At 52.7% G+C, this 26,060-nt stretch overlaps 2 protein-coding genes and 1 long non-coding RNA gene across 5 annotated transcripts; 2 read left to right on the top strand and 1 right to left on the bottom strand.

Annotated features, from left to right (window-relative positions):
- The first annotated feature begins 267 nt into the window (after positions 1-267).
- EXOSC5 (exosome component 5) lies at positions 268-11,155 on the top strand. Its single transcript, XM_079799788.1, has 6 exons — positions 268-457; positions 5,486-5,599; positions 6,144-6,265; positions 7,496-7,636; positions 8,733-8,822; positions 9,182-11,155. The coding sequence occupies exons 1-6, from the start codon at positions 322-324 to the stop codon at positions 9,272-9,274; spliced, it is 696 nt and encodes a 231-aa protein (XP_079655914.1). The 5' UTR covers positions 268-321; the 3' UTR covers positions 9,275-11,155.
- Positions 11,156-15,392: 4,237 nt separating this feature from the next.
- On the bottom strand, positions 15,393-18,558 carry LOC307092370. Of its 2 annotated transcripts, XR_013812856.1 has the most exons (3): positions 18,422-18,522; positions 18,164-18,341; positions 15,393-17,250 (listed from the first exon to the last, which is right to left on the bottom strand). It is a non-coding gene; the product is annotated as an uncharacterized lncRNA (long non-coding RNA). The 2 variants fall into 2 exon arrangements; XR_013812855.1 differs by lacking the exon at positions 18,164-18,341 and having other exon boundaries at positions 18,422-18,558.
- Positions 18,559-18,931: 373 nt separating this feature from the next.
- B9D2 (B9 domain containing 2) lies at positions 18,932-25,827 on the top strand. 2 transcript variants are annotated; one of them, XM_079759645.1, is made up of 4 exons: positions 18,932-19,530; positions 20,080-20,171; positions 22,706-22,831; positions 25,046-25,821. In XM_079759645.1, the coding sequence occupies exons 1-4, from the start codon at positions 19,226-19,228 to the stop codon at positions 25,357-25,359; spliced, it is 837 nt and encodes a 278-aa protein (XP_079615771.1). In that variant the 5' UTR covers positions 18,932-19,225; the 3' UTR covers positions 25,360-25,821. The 2 variants fall into 2 exon arrangements, with proteins under 2 accessions (XP_079615771.1, XP_079615772.1); XM_079759646.1 differs by lacking the exon at positions 22,706-22,831 and having other exon boundaries at positions 25,046-25,827.
- The last annotated feature ends 233 nt before the right edge of the window (positions 25,828-26,060 follow it).

The following is a 26,060-nucleotide window of genomic DNA, read 5'->3' as shown; positions in this document are numbered from 1 at the left end:
TGGCCTCATCGTAGTTGTTTTTATAACAGGCAAAGAAGAGGGCAACCTGGCCAGAGCCTCGCGGCTTTAAGGCCCGGGGCCTCGGGTAGGACTAGCCCTGGCCAAGGACCGCCCCCTCTTTTCCATTGTCCAATGGCCTTTCTAGAATTTCGAGGCGGGCGTGGGCGGGATCAAGTTGTTAGTAAACGGGAAGACACGTGCGGGCCCAGGGTTCTGGCGCCGCGGGGTTGGCGCGTGCGCAGTGGGGACGCAGCCTGCACGCCGGCGCGCGCTTCTGTGCGGAAGCGACTACACTCGCGGTGTGGACGGGTGGAGCGGGCAATGCAGTCTGACGCCAGGATCCGCACTGAGTATGGAACAGATTCCGGTCCTCAGGGTCCCGGCTGCAGCCTCCGGCACTTTGCTTGCGAACAGAACCTGCTGTCCCGGCCGGATGGCTCTGCCTCGTTCCTGCAAGGTGAGAACTTAATCCCACTTGATACTGCCCGGGCCACGTTCACCCAGATCGTATTTGTTTTAGGGAATGGCTATGGTGTATCTTGCAAAGGAGTGCCCACCTCCTCTGATACTAGCCGGTTAATGTCCCTCGTGGACTCGTACAGAACTTCTTGCCCAGGTGAATACTGCTAGCTACTCTAGGGTACCTCCCCCGGCCCCCCGCCCTTCCTCTCCCTCCCTTTCTCCCTCGCGTCTTGAAGGGAGAAGATATCGGGAGAGAGGGGCAGACCTCCCACAAGCCAGAATACTCCAGAATGAATACTCCAGAATAGGAAAAATCTCACCAGAGTAAATAACCCCTTGATTAGATTCCTTCTCCGCCTCCCACACACATACCCTGGGTCCCTACATCCCAGACTGAGGCACACCTGCCTATTTGTATAAATCCCCTGTAGCCTGGCAGATCACCATTGCAGGCCTAGTTACTCCTGCCATGGCAGACCTTTCGCCCAAGTACATACTTTTCAGATTGAGGGTGATGTCCACACCCTGGGTTGAAAAAGATTTTCCCCACCAATCAGATGAATATCCCTTTGACTGGGTTACACTTCTCTCCATATGAATAAATATTCCAGAGATTGGGGTAGATCTTACCATCCCCTTCCTCGAGCTAAATACCTTTCAGACTCCCTGACCCAGGTAAACATTCCTCTGGAGAGAGGCCTAATGGTCACCCCCATGGATGCTTTAGTCCTCCCAGGGCACTACCTTCGACTCAGTTACCAACCTGCTTTCATGCATTGAACAGGTATGTATTTGTTCTAAGTACTGTTCTAAGCACTGGGAATATAGCAATAATTTTTTTTTTAATCCCTGACCTAGCCCTGGCTGGTGTGGCTCAGTTGGTTAGGTGTCATCCTGTGCACTGAGGGCTTGTTGGTTCGATTCCCGGTCAAGGCACATGCCCTGGTTATAGACTCCATCCCCAAGGGGGGGTGTGTAGGAGGCAGCAGAGCAATGTTCCGCTCTCACATCAATGTTTCTCTCTCTCTCTCTCTCTCTCTCTCTCTCTCTCTCTCTCCCTCTACCTTCCTCTCTCTCAAAAAAAAAAATCAATAAAAAATGCATTTTTTAAATTAGTGAAGAATCTTTAAAATAAATCCCTGCCTGGCCAGTGTGGTTCAGTGGTTGAACGTTGAACCATGAACCAAGAGGTCACTGGTTCGAATTTTGATCAGGGCATATGCCCAGGTTGCAGGCTCTTTCCCCTATAAGCAGTGTGCAGGAGGCAGCCAATTGGTGATGTTTCTCTCATTGATGTATCTATCTGTCCATCCTTCTCCCTTCCTCTATAAACAAATGAATAAATCCCTGATCTAATGAAGTTTATACTCTAGTCAAGAAGACAGACAGTAAATAACTAAAATGCTACAGAGAAAAATACAGTAGGAAAGGGGAATAGGGTGTCCAGAGAGGGTTGCAATTTTATTTTATTTTATTTATTTATTTTTTAAATATATTTTATTGATTTTTTACAGAGAGGAAGGGAGAGGGATAGAGAGCTAGAAACATCGATGAGAGAGAAACATCGATCAGCTGCCTCCTGCACCCCCCCCCACCGGGGATGTGACCGCAACCAAGGTACATGCCCTTGACCGGAATCGAACCTGGGACCCTTCAGTCCGCAGGCCGACGCTCTATCCACTGAGCCAAACCGGTTTCAGCAACAATTTTATTTTTTAAATCCTCATTCAAGGATATGTTTTGTGTGTTCCTTTTTTTTTTTTTTTTTTTTTTCTTTTCATTGATTCTAGAGAGAGAGAATGAAACATCTATGTGAGAGAGAAACATCAATTGGTTGCCTCCCATGCATTCCCTGACGGGATAGAACCTGCAGCCTGGGTATGTGCCCTGTCCTGGAATTGAACCCACAATCCTTCAATGCACAGGGCGATGTTCTAACCACTGAGAACACCATTCAGGGCAAGGGTTGCAATCTTAAATGGGTCAGGAAAGGCCTCAATGAGATGGTAACATTTGAATAAAGACCTAAAGGTAAGGTAGCAAACCCTGAAACTATCAGGAGGGAAAGTACCAAGCATGGAGAACAGCAGGTGCAAAGGCCCTGCGGCAGAACCTGCCTGGTATGCTTGAGGAAGTCGGGAGACCAATATGGCTGCAGCGGCGAGAGGAGGTTTTGGAGAGGGGTAAGGAGGCTTGCACAGCATACAAGGCCTAGTAAATGAGATGAGAGCCATCGGAAGTTTTGCTCAGCAGAGTGACATGATCTGAATATATTTCAACAAAGTCTCTGGCTTCAGTGTTGCCTGTAGAGGGTATGGGGGAAATGGGGAGATGATGATGGCTCAGACCAGAGTGGAAGCAATGGAAGTGGTAAAACTCTGGATGTATTTTGAAGGTAAAACTGACACAATTTGCAGATGGTTTGGTTTTGGAGTTTGAGAAGAAAGGGACAACACTAAGTTTTTTTACCCAGATCAGCTGTGCTGGGGAGAGATGAGGTATTCGGTCTGGAATATGAAGTTTGTGTTGACCAGTGGATATCACAGTGTCAAGGTGGACTGGGCAGTTGGGCATACAAATCTGGAATTCAGAAGTGAGACCCAGTACGGACATAATTTGCAATCCTCTGGCAATAGATAGTATTTTGAGCTAGTGATTAAATGAAATCGCCAACAAACTGAGTATATAGATGGGAAAGAAAAGAGATCCCAGGACTAAGCCCTGAGTCTTCTCACTGTGAGGAGCTAGCAAAAAGACACTGAGAAGGAGCCAGGAAGGGATGCGGAAAACCGAGAGAGGGCAGTGACCTGGAGCCCAGAGAACGTGTTTGAGATGTAAGGGCCAGCCCGCTGCCTCAGTCCCACTGACAGGTTGCATCCCGTGAGGATGGAATGGACCTGTGGGTTGACAATTTGGATGTATGCTAAGCACTGACCAGTGTGGGCACTGTCAAGAGCTGCTCCGGTGGAGTGGTGGGGTCAAGGCGGAAAAGGAGACAGGGAGTTGAGACAGCTCTTTGGGAGTTTGTCCTTAAGAGGATCAGGTCTGTGGGGCAGGACTTGAAGATGGATGTGGGTAGAGAATTGCTCCAGAGAACTGTTGGAGCTCTGTCGTGGAGAAGGTGAGAGGGGAGGGACCCCTGTACCACTGACAGCTCATCTGGAGTAACAGGAATGAACACACCAGCATGGATCGAATTCTCTGAGGTAACTTCCCCTCTTGGGGCAGATTCTCCTAGAACACAGAGAAGCCCTCAGTAGAGCAGCAGTCCCTCCTCCCAGCCCCAGGAAAAAACAGCCCCAACTGGGAACCGTCTCAGGCCCACCCATAGGCTTAGCTCTCTTGCTAAATTCAGATGCCTCAAATGTCTTAGAACTTAGCAACACTGGTAAGGGTAGCCTCTTCCGTGTTCTAAAACCCCAGAGCCCCGGGACCCTGGCACAAGGGGAGTCCTTGAGGACCCTGGAACGTGTGTTCCAGGTGCTTCTGGCCTCAGACCCTCGGGTCAGCTTAAAAGGCAAACCCTGCCGAAACCGGTTTGGCTCAGTGGATAGAGCATCGGCCTGTGGACTGGAGGGTCCCGGGTTCGGTTCCGGTCAGGGGCATGTACCTTGGTTGCGGGCACATCCCCCAGTGGGGGGTGTGCAGGAGGCAGCTGGTCGATGTCTCTCTCTCATTGATGTTTCTAGCTCTCTATCCCTATCCCTTCCTCTCTGTGAAAAAAATCAATAAAATAAAAAATAAAAAGGCAGGCCCTGAAGGCACCCACACCTGTTAAGGCTGCCTTCTACATTTTTCACTACGTGCTGCGGGGTTCTGATCGCAGACCAGTGTTTGAAAGCACTGCTTGAGCTCATTTCCTCACGTTGCAGGTCGCAGGTCCCCCCTTCCTCCCCACACATCAGAATGGCCTGTGCAGCTCTGGGCATCCGTTCTTTAAAGCTTTGTGGTGATTTTAATGCGCAGTCGGGGTTGAGAAGCACTGCATTCGCTTTTGCTGGAATCAAGTAGAAAAATAGCCGAATATCAAAGCAGTCATGGCCAGGTGTTCTGTGAGGCCTTTGTTCCGTTTACACACACACAGGTCTGTGGGCGTTTTGAATCCCGCTGTAAAATGTATTTCTTGGGAACTGTGGTCAGAAGCGTTTGGAAGCCCCTGCTGTCGTCCAGCCTCTCCATTTTGCAGATGGTATAACTGAGGTCCGGAGAAGTGATCAAAATCAGCCAAGGGAGCAGAGCCAGGAGGAGGCGGACAGAAAGAACTACAAGCCAGGCTTTTTATTTCCCAGGTCTTGCTTCTCTTCTCTGGTCCACACCCACTCTGGGAAATAAGCAGCAGCCAGGGCCCACACCCAGAGATTTATCCCTTTCTTAGGTTTCCTGACTGCTGCAGAGTTTGGGGACGAGAGTCTGGGTGAGGGAGGAGAGTGGGGCTGGGTGAAGCTTTGAGAGCAGTCGAGACCAGCTGCAGTAAGAAGAGGGAAGGTTAGCCCGGCCGGCGTGGCTCAGTGGTTGAGCATTGACCTAGGAACCAGGAGGTCACGGTTCGATTCCCAGTCAAGGCACATGCCCCGGTTACGGCTCGATCCCCAGTGTGGGGTGCACAGGAGGCAGCCAATCAATGATTCTCATCATTGATGTCTCTCTCTCTCTCCCTCTCCCTTCCTCTCTGAAATCAATAAAAAAATATTTTAAAAAAAGGAAGGTGCTAAGAACTTCCTATTAAAGTTAATATTACTAAAGCCTGTTGCATACTCAGCATGTACCAGGCAGTGTCATGGATTACCTCATCCTCGCAATGCTGTGAGGGAGATACTGTTATTGTCCCCATTTTACAGGTGAGGAAGTGGAGGGAGGGAATGAAGCAAGTGCTTCAAAGAATCACTGCCAACAAATGGTGGACCAGAGTGATGGGGGTAGGGGGGACCCTGGCCATCCGGCTCAGCGCCCACACTGTTCAAGGCTTGGCGGTGGGCTCCGAGGCAGGGCACCTGTGAGTGAGGCCTGCATGCTCTCTCCCTAGGGGATACCTCTGTCCTGGCAGGCGTGTACGGGCCAGCTGAGGTGAAGGTCAGCAAAGAGATCTTCAACAAGGCCACACTGGAAGTGATCCTGAGGCCGAAGGTCGGGCTGCCTGGTAATTGCTCTCCAGATGTCCATCCTGCTGGGACCTCCCGCCCAGCTCCTCCCTCACTGCTGTCCCCAGTCTCTACTGTCCCCTCGTGTCCCTATTTCTGTCTCTTTCTCCAACTCTGCCTCTGAGTCTCTGGGTCTATGCGTCTGTCACTTTTCTCTTTGCCTCCCTCTGTTTCTGAGTCTTCCCTTCCTCTCCTCTCTCCTGGCTCCATCTCCCCTTCTTTCCATTAACTTGTTTTTCTGCCCTCTAACTCCCGTCTCCCTCACTTCTGCGGCTGAGCCCACTGGGATGGGCCTGGGCAGTAGCACGGGGCATGGGGACTCTGGGGTTTTCCTCCCCAGGAGGCTCCCTTGCTAGATGCTGCAGGTGGCAGGGGTGGGGTGGGTAGCAGCCAGGCCCTGCCTCCTGCCCACTCAGAATCCAATGTCATCCATGCGGGGTCCTGCACCCACCCAGGCTGAGACTGCAGGTCCTTCCCAGAGGCCTGGGTGGGGCATATGGAGAAAGAGAAGAACCTGACCCCTCCCCACCCTGGTTTCCCCAGGTGTAGCAGAGAAGAGCCGAGAGCGGCTGATCAGGAACACGTGTGAAGCGGTGGTGCTGGGGGCGCTGCACCCCCGCACCTCCATCACCATCGTGCTGCAGGTCATCAGCGATGCTGGCTCTGTATCCTTTCTCCCAAGCTGCCTCCTCCAGGAAGTTCTCCAGAATCTCCCTGATCACCTCCCTTGCTGATGGACAGGAGCTCCAAACACTTGACAGGCACCAGCTTGTTGAAAAAGATTAGCAAACAGCTTGAGTGCTTACTGTGTGTCAAGCACTATTCTGAGTGCTTTACACACGTTAACCTGTTTAATCTGCACAGCAGAGTCCACTCACATAACTAGTGATTGGCAGAGCCAGGACTTGAACCCAAATCATGTGGTTCCACAGTCCAAGGCCCCTGACAGATGGAATTCTTATGTTCCTGTGTTTCAGGAGAGGAAACTAGGTCCAGAGAGGGGAAGTCACTTGTCCAAGGTCACAAAGCTGAAGACAGCAGAGACAAAATTCACGCTCACTCCTGACTCCAAAGCCTGTGCCATTGACCTCCACTCTGACCCTGAGCTTATGTTTGAGACTCAATGCTGGGAGAGCCCTGAGCAAGCAGAGTAGTTGGGCCAACAGCTCATCTTTGAAAGATCCCTATGGCTTGGGCGACAGATTAAAGCTGAGGACCAGAAATAGGCATTTCATAGACGGGGAAGGAAGAGCTGTCGTAGCCCCATTTCACAGAGGGGCAAACCGAAGCTCGGCGGGAGGTCATAGAGGTCAGTGGCAGAGGTGGGATGGATTGATTCTAAAGCTGGGCCCTTACCTGCTGTGTAGACCTGGGGAGCAAACAGGTGGGACCAGCTGTCTGGCTCAGCCTTGTGCTTGCCTTCCACCTCGCCACAGCCACACCCCTCCCCTGCATGGTGGGCTCCCTGCGGGCAGCGATGACTCCTCCCTCCGTGTCCCTGCCCGTCTGTCAAGGTGGCAGCCAGCTGCCTGCCTGCCTGCCAGATACCCAGGCTCCAGGCCTGGCTCTGCCAATACCTCCCAGGTGATCTGGAAGGTTTCCCCCCCCTATCTGCACTCATTCCCTACAGGTGCTTGGCACATGCCATTACAGAACTGTTGAATATCATGATCCCTGATTGAGGCTCAGAGAGAGTAAGTCACTTGCTCTAGGTCACAAAGTCAGTTCTGGAATCCAAGGCTACTTGATCCCAGAACCACTTGGAACTCTGCCATGCTGCCTTCCTGTGACCAGTTAGGGATGCAGCCACAGCACTGGCTGGGGGTGGAGGCAAGGGCACACTCTGCTGGCCAGACCTGCAGTAGGACCTCTTAACCACTCCCTGTGGCACTCAGCTCATGGCCTGTTGCCTGAACGCCACCTGCATGGCATTGGTCGACGCAGGTGTGCCGATGCAGGCCCTCTTCTGTGGGGTCACCTGTGCCCTGGACTCTGATGGGACTCTCGTGCTGGACCCCACAGCCAAGCAAGAAAAGGTAGGTGTGAAGGCCAGGGTGGTGAAGGGCTGTCATGGTGGCGGCTGGCTGGCTGCCTGACATATTCCTGGGCTCCAGGCCTGGCTGCCAGGACCCTGTCCCTCTCCTCCTCTAGGCCGCGCTTCTCTACAGCAGTTGGCTACCAGCTCAGTCCCAGCTAGCAAGGTCTGCTCTGCTCATCAGGGAAGTGCAAGAAACCCAACTCAGCCTGCTTGAGCAAAAAGGGAATTTATTGACATTCAGTGCCAAACTCATAGCAGAGATGGAGCCTGAGCCTCAAACGCCGTCAGGATTTCCTTTCTTAGTTCTGCTCTTTTCTGCATATCAGACCCATTCTCTGGCCAGCATCTCTCCTAAGGCTGCAGCTGGCCCCTTAAGCTCTGTGCTTACATCTTAAGAGGCTCAGAAGCAAAGGAGGAGGTTGCGTTCCTCGTCGGCTCAAGTTCACGGTGTCCTGGGGCTGTGGTTACTTTGAGTTATTTGCCCAGTCACTTCCAGTCAGAAAAGCAGAAACCACCTGGAGGATTTCCCACGGAGAGTTGAATGCAGGGAACTGGTTACGACAGTGTTGGAAGAGCTGAAGGAGCAAAAAGGAAGGAGGAGGGTCACCCAGAGATCAGGAGCCTCCAGCCCACTTGCACTTAAGCTGTTAAAGGCATCCCTGCAGCCAGGCCTGGGTGCACGGACATCCTGGCTTGGCACTGGCTACGGAAGTCCAGAACCTGTCGCACCCCGATGGCTGCTGAGGCAGCTGCCCCAACCATAGCACCGGCCACTGTCAGAGTAAGGACCTGGGTGCTGTCCCTCCTGCCAGTCTCGCACCAGAGGAGCAGGGAGGCCCTGGGTAAATGGCGTGCACTGTGACCACCCTACAGGGCAGGAGTACTGCTCGAAGCCTGGCAGGACCATGTGGATGGAATCGGGTGTAGACCCAGAGGAGAGGCAGGGGAAGCCAGGAGGGGTAGTATATGGACAAACAGCCACACTCCATGCAAGAGTACCTGCCTGAAGGGAAGGCGAGTCCCTTCTTGGGATCAGCTGAGATTGTGTCTGAGGGGAGAGTCCAGGTCCCTCACCTTCTTTCTCTCGTCTCTAGGAGGCCCGGGCAGTCCTGACATTTGCACTCGACAGTGTGGACCAGAAGCTGCTCATGTCCACCACCAAGGGGCTCTACTCCAATGCTGAGGTACCAGCATGCAGATGTGGTGAACCCTAGCTCTCCTCCTCCCTCTTTCCCCTCCCCCCCCCCCACGTGTTGTCCCAACTCTGCCCTACACTCAGGGGTTCAAGGAAAACCCCCTCCTTGCATTCCTTCTGTAAATAGAGTTTTAAACTTTGTAGCCACAGAAACCTCTGTGAGAATTTTGAAGGAGATGCACTTGGAATAATCCCCCGCCGCCTGCCTCACCTGGGGGGTGGGAGGGTGGCCAGGTGAAGGGGGAAGTGGTAGGTTTGTGGGCCCTAGAAATCAGATGGCCAGCCAGGCCATGTAGGTGCGGGGATGCCCCCCACACCCCCCGCACTGACCAGTCTCTCCCCACCCAGCTCCAGCAGTGCCTGGCTGCGGCCCAAGCCGCCTCACAGCACGTCTTCCGCTTCTACCGGGAATCGCTGCAGAGGCGTTACTCCAAGAGCTGAGGCAAGCTGGGGCAAGGTGCCCCGCCCGCCGCCGCCACCCACTACCTCAAGCACAAAATAAACCAGCAGCCCAGCCTGGCCTCTGCGTCCTGTGTGCCTGGGGAGCTAGTGGGCCTGTAGCTGCAGGGCCCCTGACCTGACCACCTGAGGAGAGCACTTACCTGCAGCCCCCCAGGGTCGGGGGTCGAGGGACACGGACACCCCCACTTGGAAAACACTACTAGGATTGCACACTTATTGAATGAATTCATTTAGTCTAACATACCTATTGAGCACCCACTTCTCCATAGTGAACGAGAAACCCAGGTTCAAGGAGCACAGGGGTGATGGGCAAATAAAATTGGTGTCTGTCAGATGATGGTAAATGCTATGACCAAACAAAAAAGCAGGGAAGGGGGGCTGGGGAGAGGCAAATTTAATACATCAGTCAGGGACACCTTCATAGAGGGGATCGCTGAGGGAGCCAGGCAGCAGGCTCATAGACATGGGGGACACGCCCCAAAAAGAGACCCATGGCCGAAACCGGTTTGGCTCAGTGGATAGAGCGTCGGCCTGCAGACTGAAGGGTCCCAGGTTCGATTCCGGTCAAGGGCATGTACCTTGGTTGCGGGCACATCCCCAGTGGGGGGTGTGCAAGAGGCAGCTGATCGATGTTTCTCATCGATGTTTCTAACTCTCTATCCCTCTCCCTTCCTCTCTGTAAAAAATCAATAAAATATATTTAATAAAAAAAAGAGAGACCCATGGAAGTGGAGGGCCAGCAAGGCCGCCGGTGTGGCTGGAGCTGAGCACATGAGGACAGAAGAAAAATAGTCTGGGAGAGAACATGGGCTTGGAGAGGGTCTGTCTCTGAGCCCAGTAACCCAGTGAGGTGGGGCTGTTGTTCAAGTCCACATTTTAAGATGAAAAGCTCAAGCCAGTTAGCTGCCAGCAACGGAGCATGGGTCCCACTCAGCCCTGCCCCAGGCCCTAGATGTTCACACAGACCCAGGGAGGCCAGCACACTGTGGTTCTCCCTCTGCACAGGGGTATGACAGGTCTTGGTTTTCAGGGCTGGTAGCACCCCCTAGGGGGCATTTGGAAATCCACGGGGACATTTTTAGTTGCCACTTGACTGCTCCCCCATCCTTTTATTTAGTGGGCAGGAACCAAGAATATGTGAGCATCAGCCAAGGGATAACTCCCACAAGTGGGCCACCTGGTTGCCAGGTCCCGTTGGCCGCTTACGTTTGGGGGTTCGTGATGGGCCCTGTGCTGCAGGCTTCACATGTTTGAACTAGCTCGCGGTTCCCGCTACTGCCCCTTTGGGCGGTGCCATGCTCATCCCGGGAAGGAAGGAAATGCGTAAATATGCCTAGCTTGCACTTGTGCCCCATGAAATGCTCAGCAGAATGCCAAACGGGGAAGTGCTCTAGGAAGATCCACGGGTGGCAGCAAACGGAGTGAGAAAACGGGATTGTCACTCATTGCTTGGTAACACTAGGCCCCATTCGGTGAGCATGTCTGCCCCTCCGCAAAGTGCTGTTCACAGCAGAGCTCCGTTCTACCTGCCAGAAGCCAGCACTTGGATATCACCTTAAGGAAGGCTCCCTTCTTTCCCACCCACACCCAGGTGTCAGGCCCTGGGATTCAACTGGGGCTGCCTCTGAGTGGGCCCCTGGGAAAGGGACCTCGAGTCCTTAGAGTTACCGCAGCCATTTTTCTCCTCCAGAAGAGGGAGCCTATATGGAATGGAGCCAAGGAGATGGAGAAATCAGAACATTTGAGTCCAGAATCCTGCTCTACCTCGTCTTTGGTGTGTGTGTGTGTGTGTGTGTGTGTGTGTGTGTGTGGTGATCTGAGTTGATTTTCTGCCACTTGTTGAAAGCGCCCAAAAGTAGACTGCCTTTCCCAGGTGGGGAAAAATTAGTCCCATTTTGCAGATGACAAAAAGGCTCAAAGAGAAGTTACTCAGGCCAAGGTTACACACCTAACGTGTAGAAGGAGTAAGTCCTTGGCACCCGGTTCTAATTCTCTGCTGATCACCCTCAGTTGTAAAGAGAACATTCTGCAACTTGGAAACCCTTCATCCCTCGGATTCCTCTTTCTGCAGCTCTGAGGTGTCCGGGAGCACCCTGGGGACAGCCTGTCAGGTGCTCCCAGCCCCACCTCCCCACACACAGGCTGATACAGGTTTGACTACAAGAGCATCTGGTGTTTAATCTCACACTGCAGTGGACAGGAAGCGGGGGAGGGGAGCATTGCTGGATGCTCACACTGCTACATCCACCCGGATTCTTCCCTCTGCCCCTGGTTCATGGTGGGGGCTGCAGGGGCAGCTAGGGCAAGTCTCGGGAGGCAAGGTAGGTAGCCAGGGTCACCAGGGCTGCCACATGTGCATACGACCAGGACCCCAAGCAGGAAGGCATGGCGGGAGGTGGCCCCTGTCCCCTGGACATGCCCCTTGGCCCAAGTCTTGGTCTGTGGAGGTGCTGGCATCAGTGACTCAGGCATCCCCTCTGCTCTCCCTGCTTCCTGAAGCCCGAGCCCCTTCCCCCACAGGACACAACCATGCGTTCATGCATCCATATATTCTAAAAGTGGGGCGTCACTGGGTCAGGCACAGGTGGGCACTGGGGATTCCAGGTGACTAATAAGATATGCATATATTAGTGAATGCCGCCATTCTAACTCATTTGATCCTCACGATGACCCTGAGGCGGGAATTATTCCAATTTCGCAGATGAGGAAAATGAGGCATAAAATACTTAACCTTTCAATCAAACCTTGAACTAGATTTTAAATGATACCCCCTGAGCCCCAACTTTCTTACACACTCTTCCTTAGGGACTCCTTGCACACTCCTAATCTCCCCAGCATCAGATCCCCCCACACGCACACAAACGCACAAGCTTCCCACACATGCCCCCCAGGACACCCTCCCAGGACACCCTCCCCTGTTCCATCGCTTCCCTTGCACACCTGCTCCAAAGACCCAGTCCTTGCACCCCTCACCTAACTCCACCCACATCGATGACCCCACACAACCCCCTGCGCACCCAACACCTAGGCACCTCCAGTTTTACCGGAATCCACCTTGGCATACCTACCCCATAACACACCCAACCCACCACACACTCGTACGTGCTCAACAAAGAATATTTTCCTCGCCCCACAATCCCCCTAAAGGGGGCCCGCAAGCCTCCAGCCCTCACTCCAAACCTGGTTTGAGCCGATTCCTCACTAAGGATTTGCCTCCCCAACACCAGGACCCGGGGGAGGGGCGATGCCCTTACCTGTGCCCCCCACTCACCGCCCGCGGCTCGAAGCCGGGACCTCCTGGGTCCCTGCCCCGACACCCGCCCCGACCCTGCCACTTGGGCTTGGGAACCTCAGTGAGCCCCACGCTCCCCCGTCCCAGCCTGGAGGCGCGGGGTCTGCGCGTTCCGCTCGGTTCCCCTCTCGGTCCCGGCCAGCGGCGCGCACGGGCGGGGATGGGGGCGGGGCGGTGGACTCCGGACTCCGCCCTCCGCGGCGGCCGGGAAAGGGGCCTTGAACGCCGACCTCAACCCCAGACGTGGGCCCCTGACTCTCCGAGGGTGTGGCCGCAGGAGGGTGGCCGGGACTGCGAGCCCTGAGCCCCCAGACCAGGCCTAGGTGCTGCCGGGCGGAGGAGGGTGGCCCGGAATCTCCAGGGCCTTACTGGCTTGGCCCTGCCTCCACCCTCCCAACCCCTGATGGTAACAGCAATTAGGTTCTTAGTGCTTTACACATACATGTGCACATTTATCCGCAGAACGACCAACGAGGCACTTTTTTATTTTTATTTTAATCTTCAATATTTTCCCATTGATTCTTAGAGTGGAAGGAAGGGAAGGGGAGGGACAGAGAGAAACATGGATGTGAGAGAGACCTATTGATTGGTTGCCTCCGGGGGCCAGGATCAAGCCTGCAACCGAGGTACAAGGGACGTGCCCTTGACCAGAATCCAGGACCCTTCAGTCCACCCGCGATGCTCTCTATCCATTGAGCCAGCGGACCAGGGCAAGGGCACTCTTATTTATTGTCCCTTGTACACAGGAGGCAGCAAGCACGGAGAGCTTTAGGTGTGCGCCTCCTGCATCAGATCCTACTATTGACCATCACTGAGTGCAGACTGCCTCCTGGGTTAAGTGCTTAAACGCATCAACGCATTGATTCCTCTCAGTAGCTCTATTTCTATCCGTATTTTGCAGACTGAGAAACTGAGGCTCGGAGATGTGTGTTCACCTGGCCAAGGTTAACTGGAACTAGGCCTGGCAGATGGCAACCCAGAGCTGCATTTCTTGCTGGTCCAGGGCAGGGGAGGAAGCAAAGGCAGAGGTGACCTGGGAGCTTCCCAGGAAAGGAGGATGAGGTGGAAGTGGGCCCGGGATGGGGGATGTGCCGGTCATCAGATGGTACAGGCGGCCTGAGTTCCTTTCCAAGCTCTTCAAATCATTTGCTGGCCAGCAGGGGAGGGCAGTTGGGAGGGACCAGGCCTGCAAGGGAGGGCAGTTGGGGGAGATCGAGCCTGCAGGGGCGGGCAGTTTGGAGTGACCAGGCTGGCAGAGGAAGGAAGTTGGGGGCGACCGGGCCTACAGGGAAGGGCAGCTGTAGAGGACCCAGGCCTGCAGGGGAGAGCAGTTGGAGGGGACCAGGCCTGCAGGGGAGGGCAGTTAGGGGCAAACAGGCTGGCAGGGGAGCAGTTAGGCATAAATCAGGCTGGCAGGGGAGTGGTTATGGGGTGATCAGGCTGACAGGCAGAAGCGGTTAGGGGCAATCAGGAAGGCAGGTAGGTGAGCAGTTGGGAGCCAGTAGTCCTGGATTGTGAGAGGGATGTCCCACTTCCCGGTAGAATCGGGCCTAAACTGGCAGTCAGACATCCCTCGAGGGGTCCCAGATTGGAGAGGGTGCAGGCTGGGCTGAGGGACACACACCCCCCGTGCAAATTTCGTGCACCAGGCCTCTCTCTCTCTACACACACATACACTAGAGGCCCAGTGCGTGAAAATTCATGCACTGGAGGGGGAGTCCCTCAGCCTGGCCTGCCCCCTCTCACAGTCCAGGAGCCCTCAGGGGCGGGAGGCAACCCGGAGATCAGGGTAAGGCGACACCCCATCACACCTCTGCTGCTGCCACTGCTGGCAGTGCAAGCCCCAGCTGGCCCTGGTTACCTGAGCCTTGGGCGGCCCTGGGCGGCTGGGCAGCCACCATCCGAGGCTTGCCTGCACCTCAGGCCGGCCCTGGGCAGCTGGGGGACTGCTAAGGGGACTGGGGCACTCCATAGCGGGGCTGAGGGTACTGGGTACCACCATCTTGTGGCTGTGGGCACCTCCATCTTTGAGGGCAGGGCAGTCAATTAGCATATTCCCTCCTTATTGGCTGTGGATGCTGCCATCTTTGTGATGGTATGAGGGTCAATTAGCACATTCTCTCTTTATTAGATAGGATATATATATTCCAGGCAAAAGAATTGAACTTCACATAAAAGGACCTAGCTGGTTTTGCTCAGTGGATAGAGTTTTGGCCTGCAGACTGAAGGGTCCTGGGTTCGATTCCAGTCAAGGGCACATGCCTGGGTTGAGAGCTCAATCCCCAGTAGGGGGCGTGCATGAGGCAGCTGATCAATGATTCTCATCACTGATGTTTCTCTCTCTCCCTTCCTCTGAAATCAATAAAAATATTTTTTTAAAACTTCACAAAAAAAGGAAAGCCAAGGAAACAATGAACATTAATAAAGGTACTCAAATAGTAATCAGGGAAATGCAAATTAAGATCACAATGCATTTCCAATATACACTCATCAGAATGGCTAAAATGAAAAAGAACACCACCACCAAATGTTGGTGGGGGTGTGGAGGGGGAACTCTCAGACACTAGAAATTTGTCCAACCACCAGGAAAACTCTTGAATATATCCTATGCCCAGCAATTCCACTCCAACCAGATGTGAACATATATCTGCCAAAAGATAAATTCCCATCAACAAACAAATGGATAAATAAATTGTAACATCTTCACACACAGAAAACTATAGAGCAATAAGAATACAGCCCCATGCAACAGAGTGGGTGGATTTCACACACACACAAACACCAAAACTGGGCAGGCAGCAGACGTGAAACAAGACGTACTGTGTGGTTTTATTTATATAAAGTACAAAAACAGACAGAATTCACCCATGTTAGAAGCCCAGTTAGTGATTACTCTTGGGGGCATCCTGGAAGAGGCATGACAGCCATCCTGGGGAGCTGCTCATGTTCTTTTCTTCAGCCGAGTTCTAGTTACCTATTGAATTCTATTGAATTCAGCTTATAACATTTCACCAGCTCTTCATTTATGACTTGTGTCCTTTTCTGTACATATATTGTACTTCAAAACAGTTATTTTTAAAAAGTTAAATCTTTATATACAGACATAGATAAATTCCCAAGATGCATCACTGAATGAAAGAGCAAGCTGTAAAAACAGTATGTACACTCACTTTGGAAAACAGTATGGTAGTTCCTCAAAACTTTAAAAATAGAATTACCATATGACCCAGCAATTCCACTTCTGGGTATTGACCCAAAAGAACTGAAAACAGGGTCTTGAGGAGATATTTGTACAACCATACTCACAGCAGCTTTATTCACAACAGCTAAAATGTCAAAGCAATCCATGTGTCTATCAACAGGTGAGTGGTAAAACAAAATGGAGTGTATATAAACAATGGAATATTATTCAGCCTTTAAAAGGCAGGAAAACCTGCCCGGCTGTTGTGGCTCTACCTATGAACAAGGAGGTCGCAGCTCCATTCGTAGTCGGGGCATTTGCCGGGGCTCGATCCCCATCATGCAGAAGCCAACTGATCAACGATTCCCTCTCGTTATTGATGTTTCTCTCTTTCTCTCTCCCTCTTCCTTCCTCTCTGAAATCAGTAAATATATATTTTTAAAAATAAAAGCTTAACAATAAAAATAAAAGGCAGGAAAATCTGACATGTGCTACAACATGGATGATTTTTGAGGACATTAGGCTAAATGAAATAAGCCAGTCATAAAAGGACAAATACTAAATGAATCTACTTAAATGAGGTACATAGAGTAGGCAAATTCATAGAGACAGAAAGTAGAACGGTGGTTGGTTACCAGGGGCTGGGGAGAGTGAAGAGGGGGAGTTGTTTTTTCATGGGTACAGACTTTCAATTTTGCAAGATAAAAATAGTTCTAGAGATTAGTTGCACAATTATGTGCATGCACTTACTGCCACTTGATCTGTACACTTCGAAATGGTTAAGATGGTAAATTTTGTTAGGTGTATTTTACTACAAATTTTTAAAAGTTACAAAGTACATAAATAAATATTCAGTGTGATTCTTATAAAAAATGTGTAAAATATGTCATTTCCGTAACAACAACAAAAATCATCAATAATAGCAAAATTATTGTCCTTCCCATGTGCCAGGCACTGTCCTAAATTCATTCCGTATTTGTATTAGTTGTATTAGTATTCTATTACTGGGTGACAAATGATCTCCCCAAACTTAGTGGTTAAAACAATTATTTACCACTGACATAGTTTCTGTAGGTCAGTAATCTGGCGATGGGTTGGCTGAGTGGTTCTGGTTCAGGGTGCCTCATGAAGTTACAGTCAGCATGTTGTAACAGTAAGCATGCATGTTGGCAGATGTAGCGGTCATATGAAGATCCGTCCAAGGCTGGAAGATCTGCTTCCAAGATGGGTCACTCACATGGTGCTGGTTGTTGGCAGGATGCCTCAGTTCCTCCGCATTTGGTCTCCCCGTTGACGGCTTTACTGTTGTTACATCATGATGGCTCGCCTCTCAGAGTAAACTATCCGAGAGCGAGATCAAGGAGGATGCTTTTTATGGCTTGGCTTTCGAAGTCCCTTAGCAACACTTCTGCCACATTCTATTGGTTAGAAGCAACTTACCTAGTGCAGCCTATCCTAAGGTAGAGAGGAATGAGGCTCCACCTGGTGAAAGAATGAGTATCAAAGGACCTGTAAACATATTTTAATTTTATTATTATTTTTTAATATATTTTTTATTGATTTTTACAGGGAGGAAGGGAGAGGGATAGAGAGCTAGAAACGTCGATGAGAGAGAAACATCGACCAGCTGCCTCCTGCACACTCCCTACTGGGGCTGTGCCCGCAACCAAGGTACATGCCCTTGACCGGAATCGAACCTGGGACCTTCCAGTCCGCAGGCTGACGCTCTATCCACTGAGCCAAACCGGTTTTGGCTGTAAACATATTTTAAAACAGCTTCATACATTCATTAACTCCTGACAATAATCCCACAAGGTGGGTACCATCACTCATTCTCACGGCACAGATGAGGAAACTGAGGTACTGAAGGTCACACAGAAGGGGAAGAGCCAAGACTAAAATCCAGGCAGTCAAACTGGGCAGTTTTTATTAATCACTAATATCAACCAGTAGAAGAAACCAATTGAAGAAAAAATATTTAAGGCCCTGGCCCGGTAGCTCAGTTGGTTAGAGCATCGTCCTAATATGCCAAGGTTGCTTGCGGGTTCTATCCCCATCAGGGCACATACAGAAATCAACCAATGAATGCATAAATAAGTGAACAACAAATCAATCTCTATCTCTCTCCCCCCCCACCTCCGTTCCTCTCTCTCTGTAAAGATAAATAAGTAAAAATTTTAATTAAAAAACATTTAAGAAGGAGCACTGTCAGGACTTGATAACTGGTTGGATGTGAGAGGTGATGGCACCCCCACACACAGCCTCCATATGCCTTTAGCAGGGAGGTTAAGAACATCAAGTGTAGAGACAGAGTCAGGCAGAACTATGATCAGTTTGCTTAGGGCAAATCATTTTGCTCCAATTTCTTCATTTTAAATAAAGCTGATACCCTTACCCGGTTCGGCTCAGTGGATAGAGCGCCGGCCTGCGGACTGAAAGGTCCCAGGTTCGATTTCAGTCAAGAGCATGTACCTTGGTTGGGGCACATCCCCAGTAGGGGGTGTGCAGGAGGCAGCTGATTGGTGTTTCTCTCTCATCCATGTTTCTAACTCTCTATCCCTCTCCCTTCCTCTCTGTAAAAAAAAAAATCAATAAAATATATTTTAAAAATAAATAAATAATAAAATAAAACAAAGTTGATAATATTACCTACCTGTCAGGATGTCTGTGAGGATTAAAGGAGACTGTACAGGCAAAACAATCAGTTTCCGGGGGACTGGTACAAAGAAGTAACTCAATAAATGGTAGCTTTCAAGTATACTTACCAGTGAAATATCCTATTGAATTATTCATTTATATAAATCGTATCCTATTGACATGCTGCCCCCCCCCCACCCCCATAACTTGGAGTGGGTGACTAACTTTTGTAGCCCCATTTCTAGCCCTCCTGGCCCCTCGCCTGGGCTGGAGGGTAAGGGACTCAGGCACCGCTCGGGGAAATCAGAACGTGTGAGTGCCTCTGACTCAGTCCCTCTCCCTGTGCCCATTACACGGAGGAGAAAACTGAAACCTAGAGCCGTGCAAAGTCACAAGACCCGTTACTGGCAGAGTCCAGTTTTCAGAATCGGATTTTCTGCAGATAAACAGGCCTCAGTTCCTCATTTCTCATACCCCCCCCCCCACGCCCCCATCCTGGCTCAGAATCAGCACCGTGAAGAGCTGGGCAGTTTTTCTGAGAAGGAAGTTGGATTATCGGTCCCACGAAGCCTGGGGAACTCTAAAGATAAAGGAAGGAAAACCCCTCCCCAACTTCTTGAGTATCTGTGAATGAGGAAGGGTTTTCTTTTTTTCTCGTTATGAGGCAAGAGGATGCACTCTGCTGAGAGAGAGTCCCCCTTGGTTCGTGGTCCACGTTGAGGGAGCGATTTGGGGTCCGCGAGGCACCCACGGGCTTAGTTTGTGGAGAGGCTACCAGGGAGGAACCGCTGGCGCTCCAACTTCCCCAGCCACGCTCCAGATGGCGGCTGCCCGGCCACGCCCCACGCGGCTGCGGAGACCCTTTTCCCAAAATGGAGAGCGGGAAGGGAGAGAACGTCCGTCAGAGTTTAGCCCCGCCCCCGAGGGCAGCGAGGGCCAATTAGCAACCCGCAGGGCGGGTGCGAGGCCAGGGGAGGAGGCTGCTGTTGCCCCAGCAACCACCGAGGAGCACGAAGGCGGTCGCGGCCTGGGAGGGATCGCGGCGCCGCGGGCCTCTCCCTGCCGGAAAGGTCCCGGGAGAGCGCGAGCCAGGCGGGGAGTCAGCGCCCGTGGAGAGAGGGACAGGTCAGGCCCATGAACGCCAATCCCGGTGCCGCTTTCGCGCCTCCAGTTAGCGGTTCTGAAGTAGGCAGAGCGCATGCGTACGCCTGGAGGCGGGGCTTTGCGCCCAGCCCTTCAGACGCATGCGGAGTTGGAGCTTTTGCGCTGGCGGGGGCGGAGCCACTGGCCCTGGGCGGGGCTTCCCTCTGCTCTGAGCTGGAAGTTGTTGCGTTAGATGCCTGCTCCTCTGCCTGGCCTTATTCCCCTCTTTTTTCCGGGCTCTCCTGGAGCGGCATTTCGGTCATAAGGTGACCAGATCGCCCCGCTCTTGGCGGGACAGTCCCGATTTTTAACCACGTGGGACGCGGGACAAATGGTTAAAAATCGGGACTGCCCCGCCAAAAGCGGGACGATCTGGTCACCTTAATTTAGGATCGTGTTAAGACCCCAGACTTAGTGGTTTGGCGAAACTGCAATCCTAGTACTGCTCCTTATTGCCTCAGTTTCCTCATCTGTCAGGTGGAAATAATAGTACGCTGACCTCACCGGTTGTGACTGTTTTTACCCTCTCAGGGCTATGGCTGAAGTGCACGTGATCGGGCAGATCGTAGGGGCCACCGGCTTCTCGGAGAGTAGCCTCTTCTGCAAGTGGGGCGTCCACACAGGTATTCCCGACCTGGCTCATTCCCCCACCGAACTACCAGCCTAGGGGTTCCACCTCCTTCCTTGACCCCCTGGCCCAGTCCCTGAACCTCATCTCCCATCAGCTCTCAGGACTCCTGGCCCTGACCATACTGTGTCCATGTGTCTCATGCTCCCGTCTTATCCCTTTCCATCCCATCTGTGGGGGTTCTGGCTCCAGCTCTGAACAAACAGCCCCTAAGGTTATGGGACTATAGGCTAGACCCCACACACACTCCCAATGCTCAGAACACTAGACAGCCTTAACCCCACGGTTTGGACTTCATTCACTGTCTTAGGGGTGTCCTGGGTCCCTCCCCTGTCTTAATTCTTTGCTTAACAGTCTCCATTTATTGAGATCTTACTGTAAAATGGAAGTTTCCATTCCAGATTTCAGAGGAAAGGCCACCTCTTGCAGGCATAATTCTCTGTGAGAAAGGAGGAACCTGTTCTGGTAATCATCCAAGCCCATCCGTATGGCCCAGGGAGGACCTCAGAGGCTCCAGTGTGCATGTCTCCCATGTGAGGCAGAATAGTGCGGTGGTATGTGTAATGGTTAGGGCCACCAGATCTGGGCTCAAACACTAACTCTCCCATCTATTAAAGTGGGGCCTCTGAACTTAACCTCTCTGAGCCCCAGTTTCCTTGTCTGAAAAACTAATAGCGGAGAGGCGGCACAGTATTGAGGTTAAGAGCACAAACTGCCTGGGTTCAAAACCAGTTGAATTAATTATGTGACTTTGGCCACTTGTCTTTGCCTCAGTTTCCCTGTCTGTACAATGGTAATAATAACAATACTTATTTCATGGGTGGTTGTGCGAACTAAATGAATAGCAACAGCACTTAGGAGAGGACCTAGCCTAGTCAGTGTGCAGTAAGTGTTTACCCGGCTCATGTAAAAGTTGGATGGGGCCTTGTTTGTAAAGCCCTGGGGATGTTGCCAAACAGATAAATGCACATGAAACGAGTGTGGCTATTGCTGTCCTTATCTCTTCAGGCCCCGGGTCCTGGGTGCTGGTTGAGATTCCCTGGGAAACTGTGGCCCTCCAGCTGAGCACATGAAGAGGCAGCTCTGGAGTCAGACGTGGTTTCCAGTCTGGGCTCCGTCTGCCCTGTGACCCTCGGCGAGTGCTTTCCCTTCTCAGGGCCTCAGTTTTCTCATCTGTAAAGTGGGATATATTGTATGTGAAAAGCCGGACTCAAGGCCTGGTGCTTTCCTTGCCTGAATCAGAGAGAACAGTCACTCAGCAGGTCAGGGGAATGCTGGGGAGGGGCAGTGAGTCCAGCAGAGAGCTCAGAGGCAGATAAAGGGCTTGGACTCTGCAGTCTGACCGAGCTCCGTCTGAATCCCAGCTTCACGGTGGGACCTGGGTCTGCTGCTGTCCTGCTGTACCCAATGTGGAGAACAGTGCTTGACGCACAGTAGATGTTCAATACATGTTCATGGAATGAATGGACAAGTGGCTTTCCTTCTCAGAGCCCGTTTCTTCACTTGTAAGGTGAGGCTTATATGAGCACCCACCTCCCAGGCCCACTTATTTGTCCAACAAACATTTTTGAGCACCTTCTGTATACGAAGATCTGGTTTTGAGGTCCTGGGAATCCAGTAGTTTGCAATATCCCTGTTCTCCTGGGGCTCACAGAAGGGGAGATAAAATAAATAAGCAGATAAAGAAATGAGTGTAATGATTATAGATGGTGGCAGGTACTCAGAACAAATTAGATGAGATAATGTAACAGGGCTTAGTTTGGGATGGAAGGGTGAGGGAGAACCCTCTGTAAAAGTGGCATTTGAGTTGATCCCTGAAAGAGGAATAAAAGCCAGGCATGAGGACACCCAGGAGCAGAACCTCCTAGGCAGAGGGAACAGCCAGTGTAAGAAAGGAAATAAAAATAGGATCAGTGAGGCTAGAGGTAGCGAGGGTTGGGGAGAGTGATAGGAGATGAGTGCAGGAAGGGGGACAAAGGCCAGATACAGGGCTTCGTAAGCTATGGGGAGAGCCTGTAGACTGGGGGTGGGGTGGGATTAAAAGTCCCAGAGGGTGGATTAAATGAATTCATCACTAAAGTGCTTAGCACAGGGTCTGGCATTTGGTAAGCAATCAGTGCATTTTTGCTATTATTATCACCCTTAGTAGGACTGGTATTATTATGTGCCTTTCACAGTGTGTTTTGCTTTTTGTGGAAGGGCATCCTACGCCCCAGGCACTGTTCTGAGTGCTTTGTGAGCATTCGCTCTTTTAATCTGCTCACAAAATGACAAGGAATGCATTATTACACCCACTTGACACATTGGGAGACCGAGGCAGGAAAAGGTAACTTGCCCAAGTGTGTGCAGGCAGGAAGAAGTAGTGCCAGGATCTGAACCCAGCCCTTTGGCTCCAGAGTCCATACTTTGTGTCCCCTGCCCCCCCCCCAGCGCTAGAAGAAACAGGGTCTTACAGCCACAATGGCATACCTTCCAGATGGCTGCCTCCCCCCCTTCCCTGCCTCATTAGTGTCCTGGCTCTCATTGTAGGGGCGGCATGGAAGCTCCTGTCAGGCGTACGGGAGGGCCAGACACAGGTGGACACCCCCCAGATAGGGGACATGGCCTACTGGTCCCACCCCATTGACCTGCACTTCGCCACCAAAGGCCTCCAAGGTGGGTTCCCGTGCTGGGCCCTGAGCCAGGCTGAGGGGACGGGGCTGGGGAGCTGGGGGGGGGGGGGTGGTTAGCAACACTCTATGGGACTGAGAACACCAACTCCTGTCCCTGCTCCCCCGCCCTTTGGGTCCCTTTCCTGGCCAGGCCTGGCCCTGGAGAGACTGAGCTGAGGCCTCCCATGGCTGGCTCTAGAGTGTGTCAGAGGCCAGGGGGGAGGGGGAGAGGGGAAGGTGGGGACCAAGGGGAGAGGAGGGATGGCTTTCAAAGAGAATCTTCAATCAAGAGGAAGCGGGAGGGTTTGTGAGAGAGAGGGAGGAAGGACTGGTGGCTGTCCTCAGGCAGGGCTCCTCTGCTGTTCAGAGGAAAAATGAGTTTGCGGGGGAGGAAAGGTATCAGAAAATCTTTTCTGGTGGAAAATTTGGGTCATTGGAGAGGAGTGAATTCCAGGAAGTAGCCTAGGTAAATATGCCATATATTTCAACAATATAAATACTAGTTACTGAGGCCCTAACCGGTTTGGCCCAGTGGATAGAGCGTTGACCTGCGGACTGAAAGGTCCCAGGTTCGATTCCGGTCAAGGGCATGTACCTTGGTTGCGGGCACATCCCCAGTAGGGGGTGTGCAGGAGGCAGCTGAATCGATGTTTCTCTCTCATCGATGTTTCTAACTCTCTATTCCTCTCCCTCTCCCTTCCTCTCTGTAAAAAATCAATAAAATATATTTTAAAAAAAATACTAGTTACTGAGGACATGCCCTATGAGGAGAGATGCCAGGGAGATGTCGGTGATTGAGACAGCGCCTGGCCCTGCTCTCACAGGGTTTACCACCCCATGGGAAGACAGAGCTATTCCCAGACACTGGCAGCCCAGAGTAGGCAGGGATGGGATGGGGAGGTCTAGAGGGCTATGGGAGCCAAGAGGAGGCTCCTGACTCTGCCAGGGAATTCAGGGAGGGCTTCCTGGAGGAGGAGATGTTTGAGTTTGCTGTGAGGGGCCAGCAGGAGCTAATAAGGCGAGGGAAGGAAGAGGGATCAAGGCAGAGAGGTGTGTGGAAAGCCCCAAGGGTAAAGTGAGCGAGGGCATTTGGAGGATGGAGGGAGATCAGGAGGACTGTAGGGGCGAGGTGGCAGGGGACAGGGGACAGGCCATGCAGGGCCTTGAATCCCAGGCCGCTGAGCTGAGGCCGTCCCCTGAAGGCACTGGGGAGCCACAGCAGGTGACTGACAAGAAGTCCGATTTTGCTTCTAAAAGACCCTTCTGGCTGCTTGTGGGTGATGGGTTGGAGGGTGAGGCAGGCAGGCAACTGTCCTTTCACTCTTCAGACCCCACGCTCTCCACTGGTGCCACCAGGCAGCTCCCACCTCGGGGCCTCTCCACACGCTGTTCCCTCTGCTGGGAATGCTCTTCCCTACATGTCTCCACGGCCCCCTCCCTTCCCTACTTTAAACATTCACTCGCCTGTCCTCTTCTTAGGGAAGCCGTTCTTGATCATCCCCTTTCTAAAACTGCATCCTACCCCCACCCTACCTAGCTTTATTTTTCTCCAGAGCAGTTATCACCATCTGACAGACCCTATAATTTGCGTATTTACTATGTTCGTCGTCTAGGATGTCAGCCACACAAGGGCAGGAATTTGGATGTGTTCTGTTCACCTCTGTGTCCCCAGCCTGTAGAACAGGGCCAAGCACAGAGGGGCTCAGACAGAGTAAGATGAGGCTGGGTCTCCAAGGCTTTGCCTGCCAGGCTGAGGAGCTGAGCTGCATTCTTAGGACACGGTGGGGGGGGGGGGGGGGAGCGGGGGGAAGAGAAAGATGCTTCCAGATGCCAGGAGGAGACAAGAAGTCCCTGAACCCAGAGAGGACAGGGTGGGTCACAGGGTGGGAATGGGGGAGTGGTCTAGGACAAGGCTCAAGGTGCTCGCTCCCCTGTGGACTGGGCTCCCCTGAGACGGGACCATGGACAAGGAGGATGCAGAGAGGGAATCAGCAGAGGCTCGATCTAAAGGGCCTTGAGTGGTGAGGTTGGATTTCATTCTGAAGGCACCGGGGAGCCAGGGAAGGGCTTTGAGCAGGGGAGGAGTATGGATTCAGAAATAGCCATTGGCTGTTGTGTGGGAGTGGGAGTCCAGAGAGGAGGCTGGGCAGACGCCAGGGAAGAGGACTGAGCCCAGAGCGTGACCGGCGGTACCATCCCTCTCTCTCCTGTCTTGCAGGCTGGCCCCGGCTCCATTTCCAGGTGTGGTCCCAGGATAGCTTCGGCCGCTGCCAGCTTGCAGGTTACGGCTTTTGTCACGTGCCCAGCAGTCCGGGCACCCACCAGCTGGACTGTCCCACCTGGCGGCCCTTGGGCAGCTGGCGGGAGCAGCTGGCACGGGCCTTCGTGGGTGGTGGGCCTCAGCTGCTGCACGGGGACGCCATCTACAGTGGGGCCGACCGCTACCGCCTGCATACAGCCGCCGGAGGCACCGTGCACCTTGACCTGGGCCTGTTGCTGCGCCACTTTGACCGCTATGGCGTGGAATGCTGAGGCACCCTGCCTCCACGGCCCCCGTCCACATACCTGGACACCCATAACGGGCCGGATGGCGCAGTGGTCAGCAACGTGGGCTCTGGAGACGGCCTTACCGGACCCAGCCACGGCATGGGGCAGCTTCTGTCCTGGCCACACCGCAAGCCCAGCACCTCTCCCTCTGAAGTCCGTGTTCCCCACCTGTGAAATGGGGGCAGCAAGTATGTGGGGTGCCAGGGGTTTGGGGAGAAGAGGCTGCCTCACACGTGGACGTGCTCAATAAAGAACAGTTCTGACAGGTGTGGGTGCCTTCCTGAAGTCCTGGCCTGTCAGCTGGCCTGTGCCCCATCCTCCCACTGACACCCTCCTTTCTCAGACCCCCGTCTTTGGACTTGCCTTCCCCATTCTTTGCCTTAAACTCTGGGTGCCTCCTTATGAGCCCCTCTCCTTGGGGGTTTTTCCTCCCCTGGGCCCCTGGGCCCCTCTGCCCCTGGGCCCCTCTGCCCCAGGCTCCCACTCTCTCCATTCTGGGTCCCCTCATTATCCCTTGTACTCGCTGTCCCTATCCTCAGACCGAGCCCTCCCCACCAGGTCTTGGTTCTCTCCGTCACACCCCCACCCCCCCACCAATCCCCGCATAGCCATCCCAGCCACACGCATTCGCTTTGGTAGCTGTCAGCCACCAGGAGGCAGCACCCTGCTTGGGGCGGGGCCGGGGT

This window comes from Cnephaeus nilssonii (assembly GCF_951640355.1).
Source record: "Cnephaeus nilssonii genome assembly, chromosome: 20".
NCBI classification, from domain to species: Eukaryota; Metazoa; Chordata; class Mammalia; order Chiroptera; family Vespertilionidae; genus Cnephaeus; species Cnephaeus nilssonii.
The sequence above is the reverse complement of the archived record's forward strand: the minus strand, read 5'-3'. Positions and strand labels throughout refer to the sequence as shown.

What these genes read in the sequence shown, in the direction of transcription:
- B9D2 (XM_079759645.1), top strand. Translation starts at nt 19,226, where the DNA reads ATGGCGGCTGCCCGGCCACGCCCCACGCGGCTGCGGAGACCCTTTTCC. An exon ending in GCCCGTGGAGAGAGGGACAG is followed by an intron (nt 19,531 to 20,079) that starts GTCAGGCCCATG and finishes TTACCCTCTCAG; the next exon opens with GGCTATGGCTGAAGTGCACG. An exon ending in CGCCACCAAAGGCCTCCAAG is followed by an intron (nt 22,832 to 25,045) that starts GTGGGTTCCCGT and finishes CCTGTCTTGCAG; the next exon opens with GCTGGCCCCGGCTCCATTTC.
- EXOSC5 (XM_079799788.1), top strand. Translation starts at nt 322, where the DNA reads ATGCAGTCTGACGCCAGGATCCGCACTGAGTATGGAACAGATTCCGGT. An exon ending in CTCTGCCTCGTTCCTGCAAG is followed by an intron (nt 458 to 5,485) that starts GTGAGAACTTAA and finishes CTCTCTCCCTAG; the next exon opens with GGGATACCTCTGTCCTGGCA. An exon ending in CCACAGCCAAGCAAGAAAAG is followed by an intron (nt 7,637 to 8,732) that starts GTAGGTGTGAAG and finishes TCTCGTCTCTAG; the next exon opens with GAGGCCCGGGCAGTCCTGAC.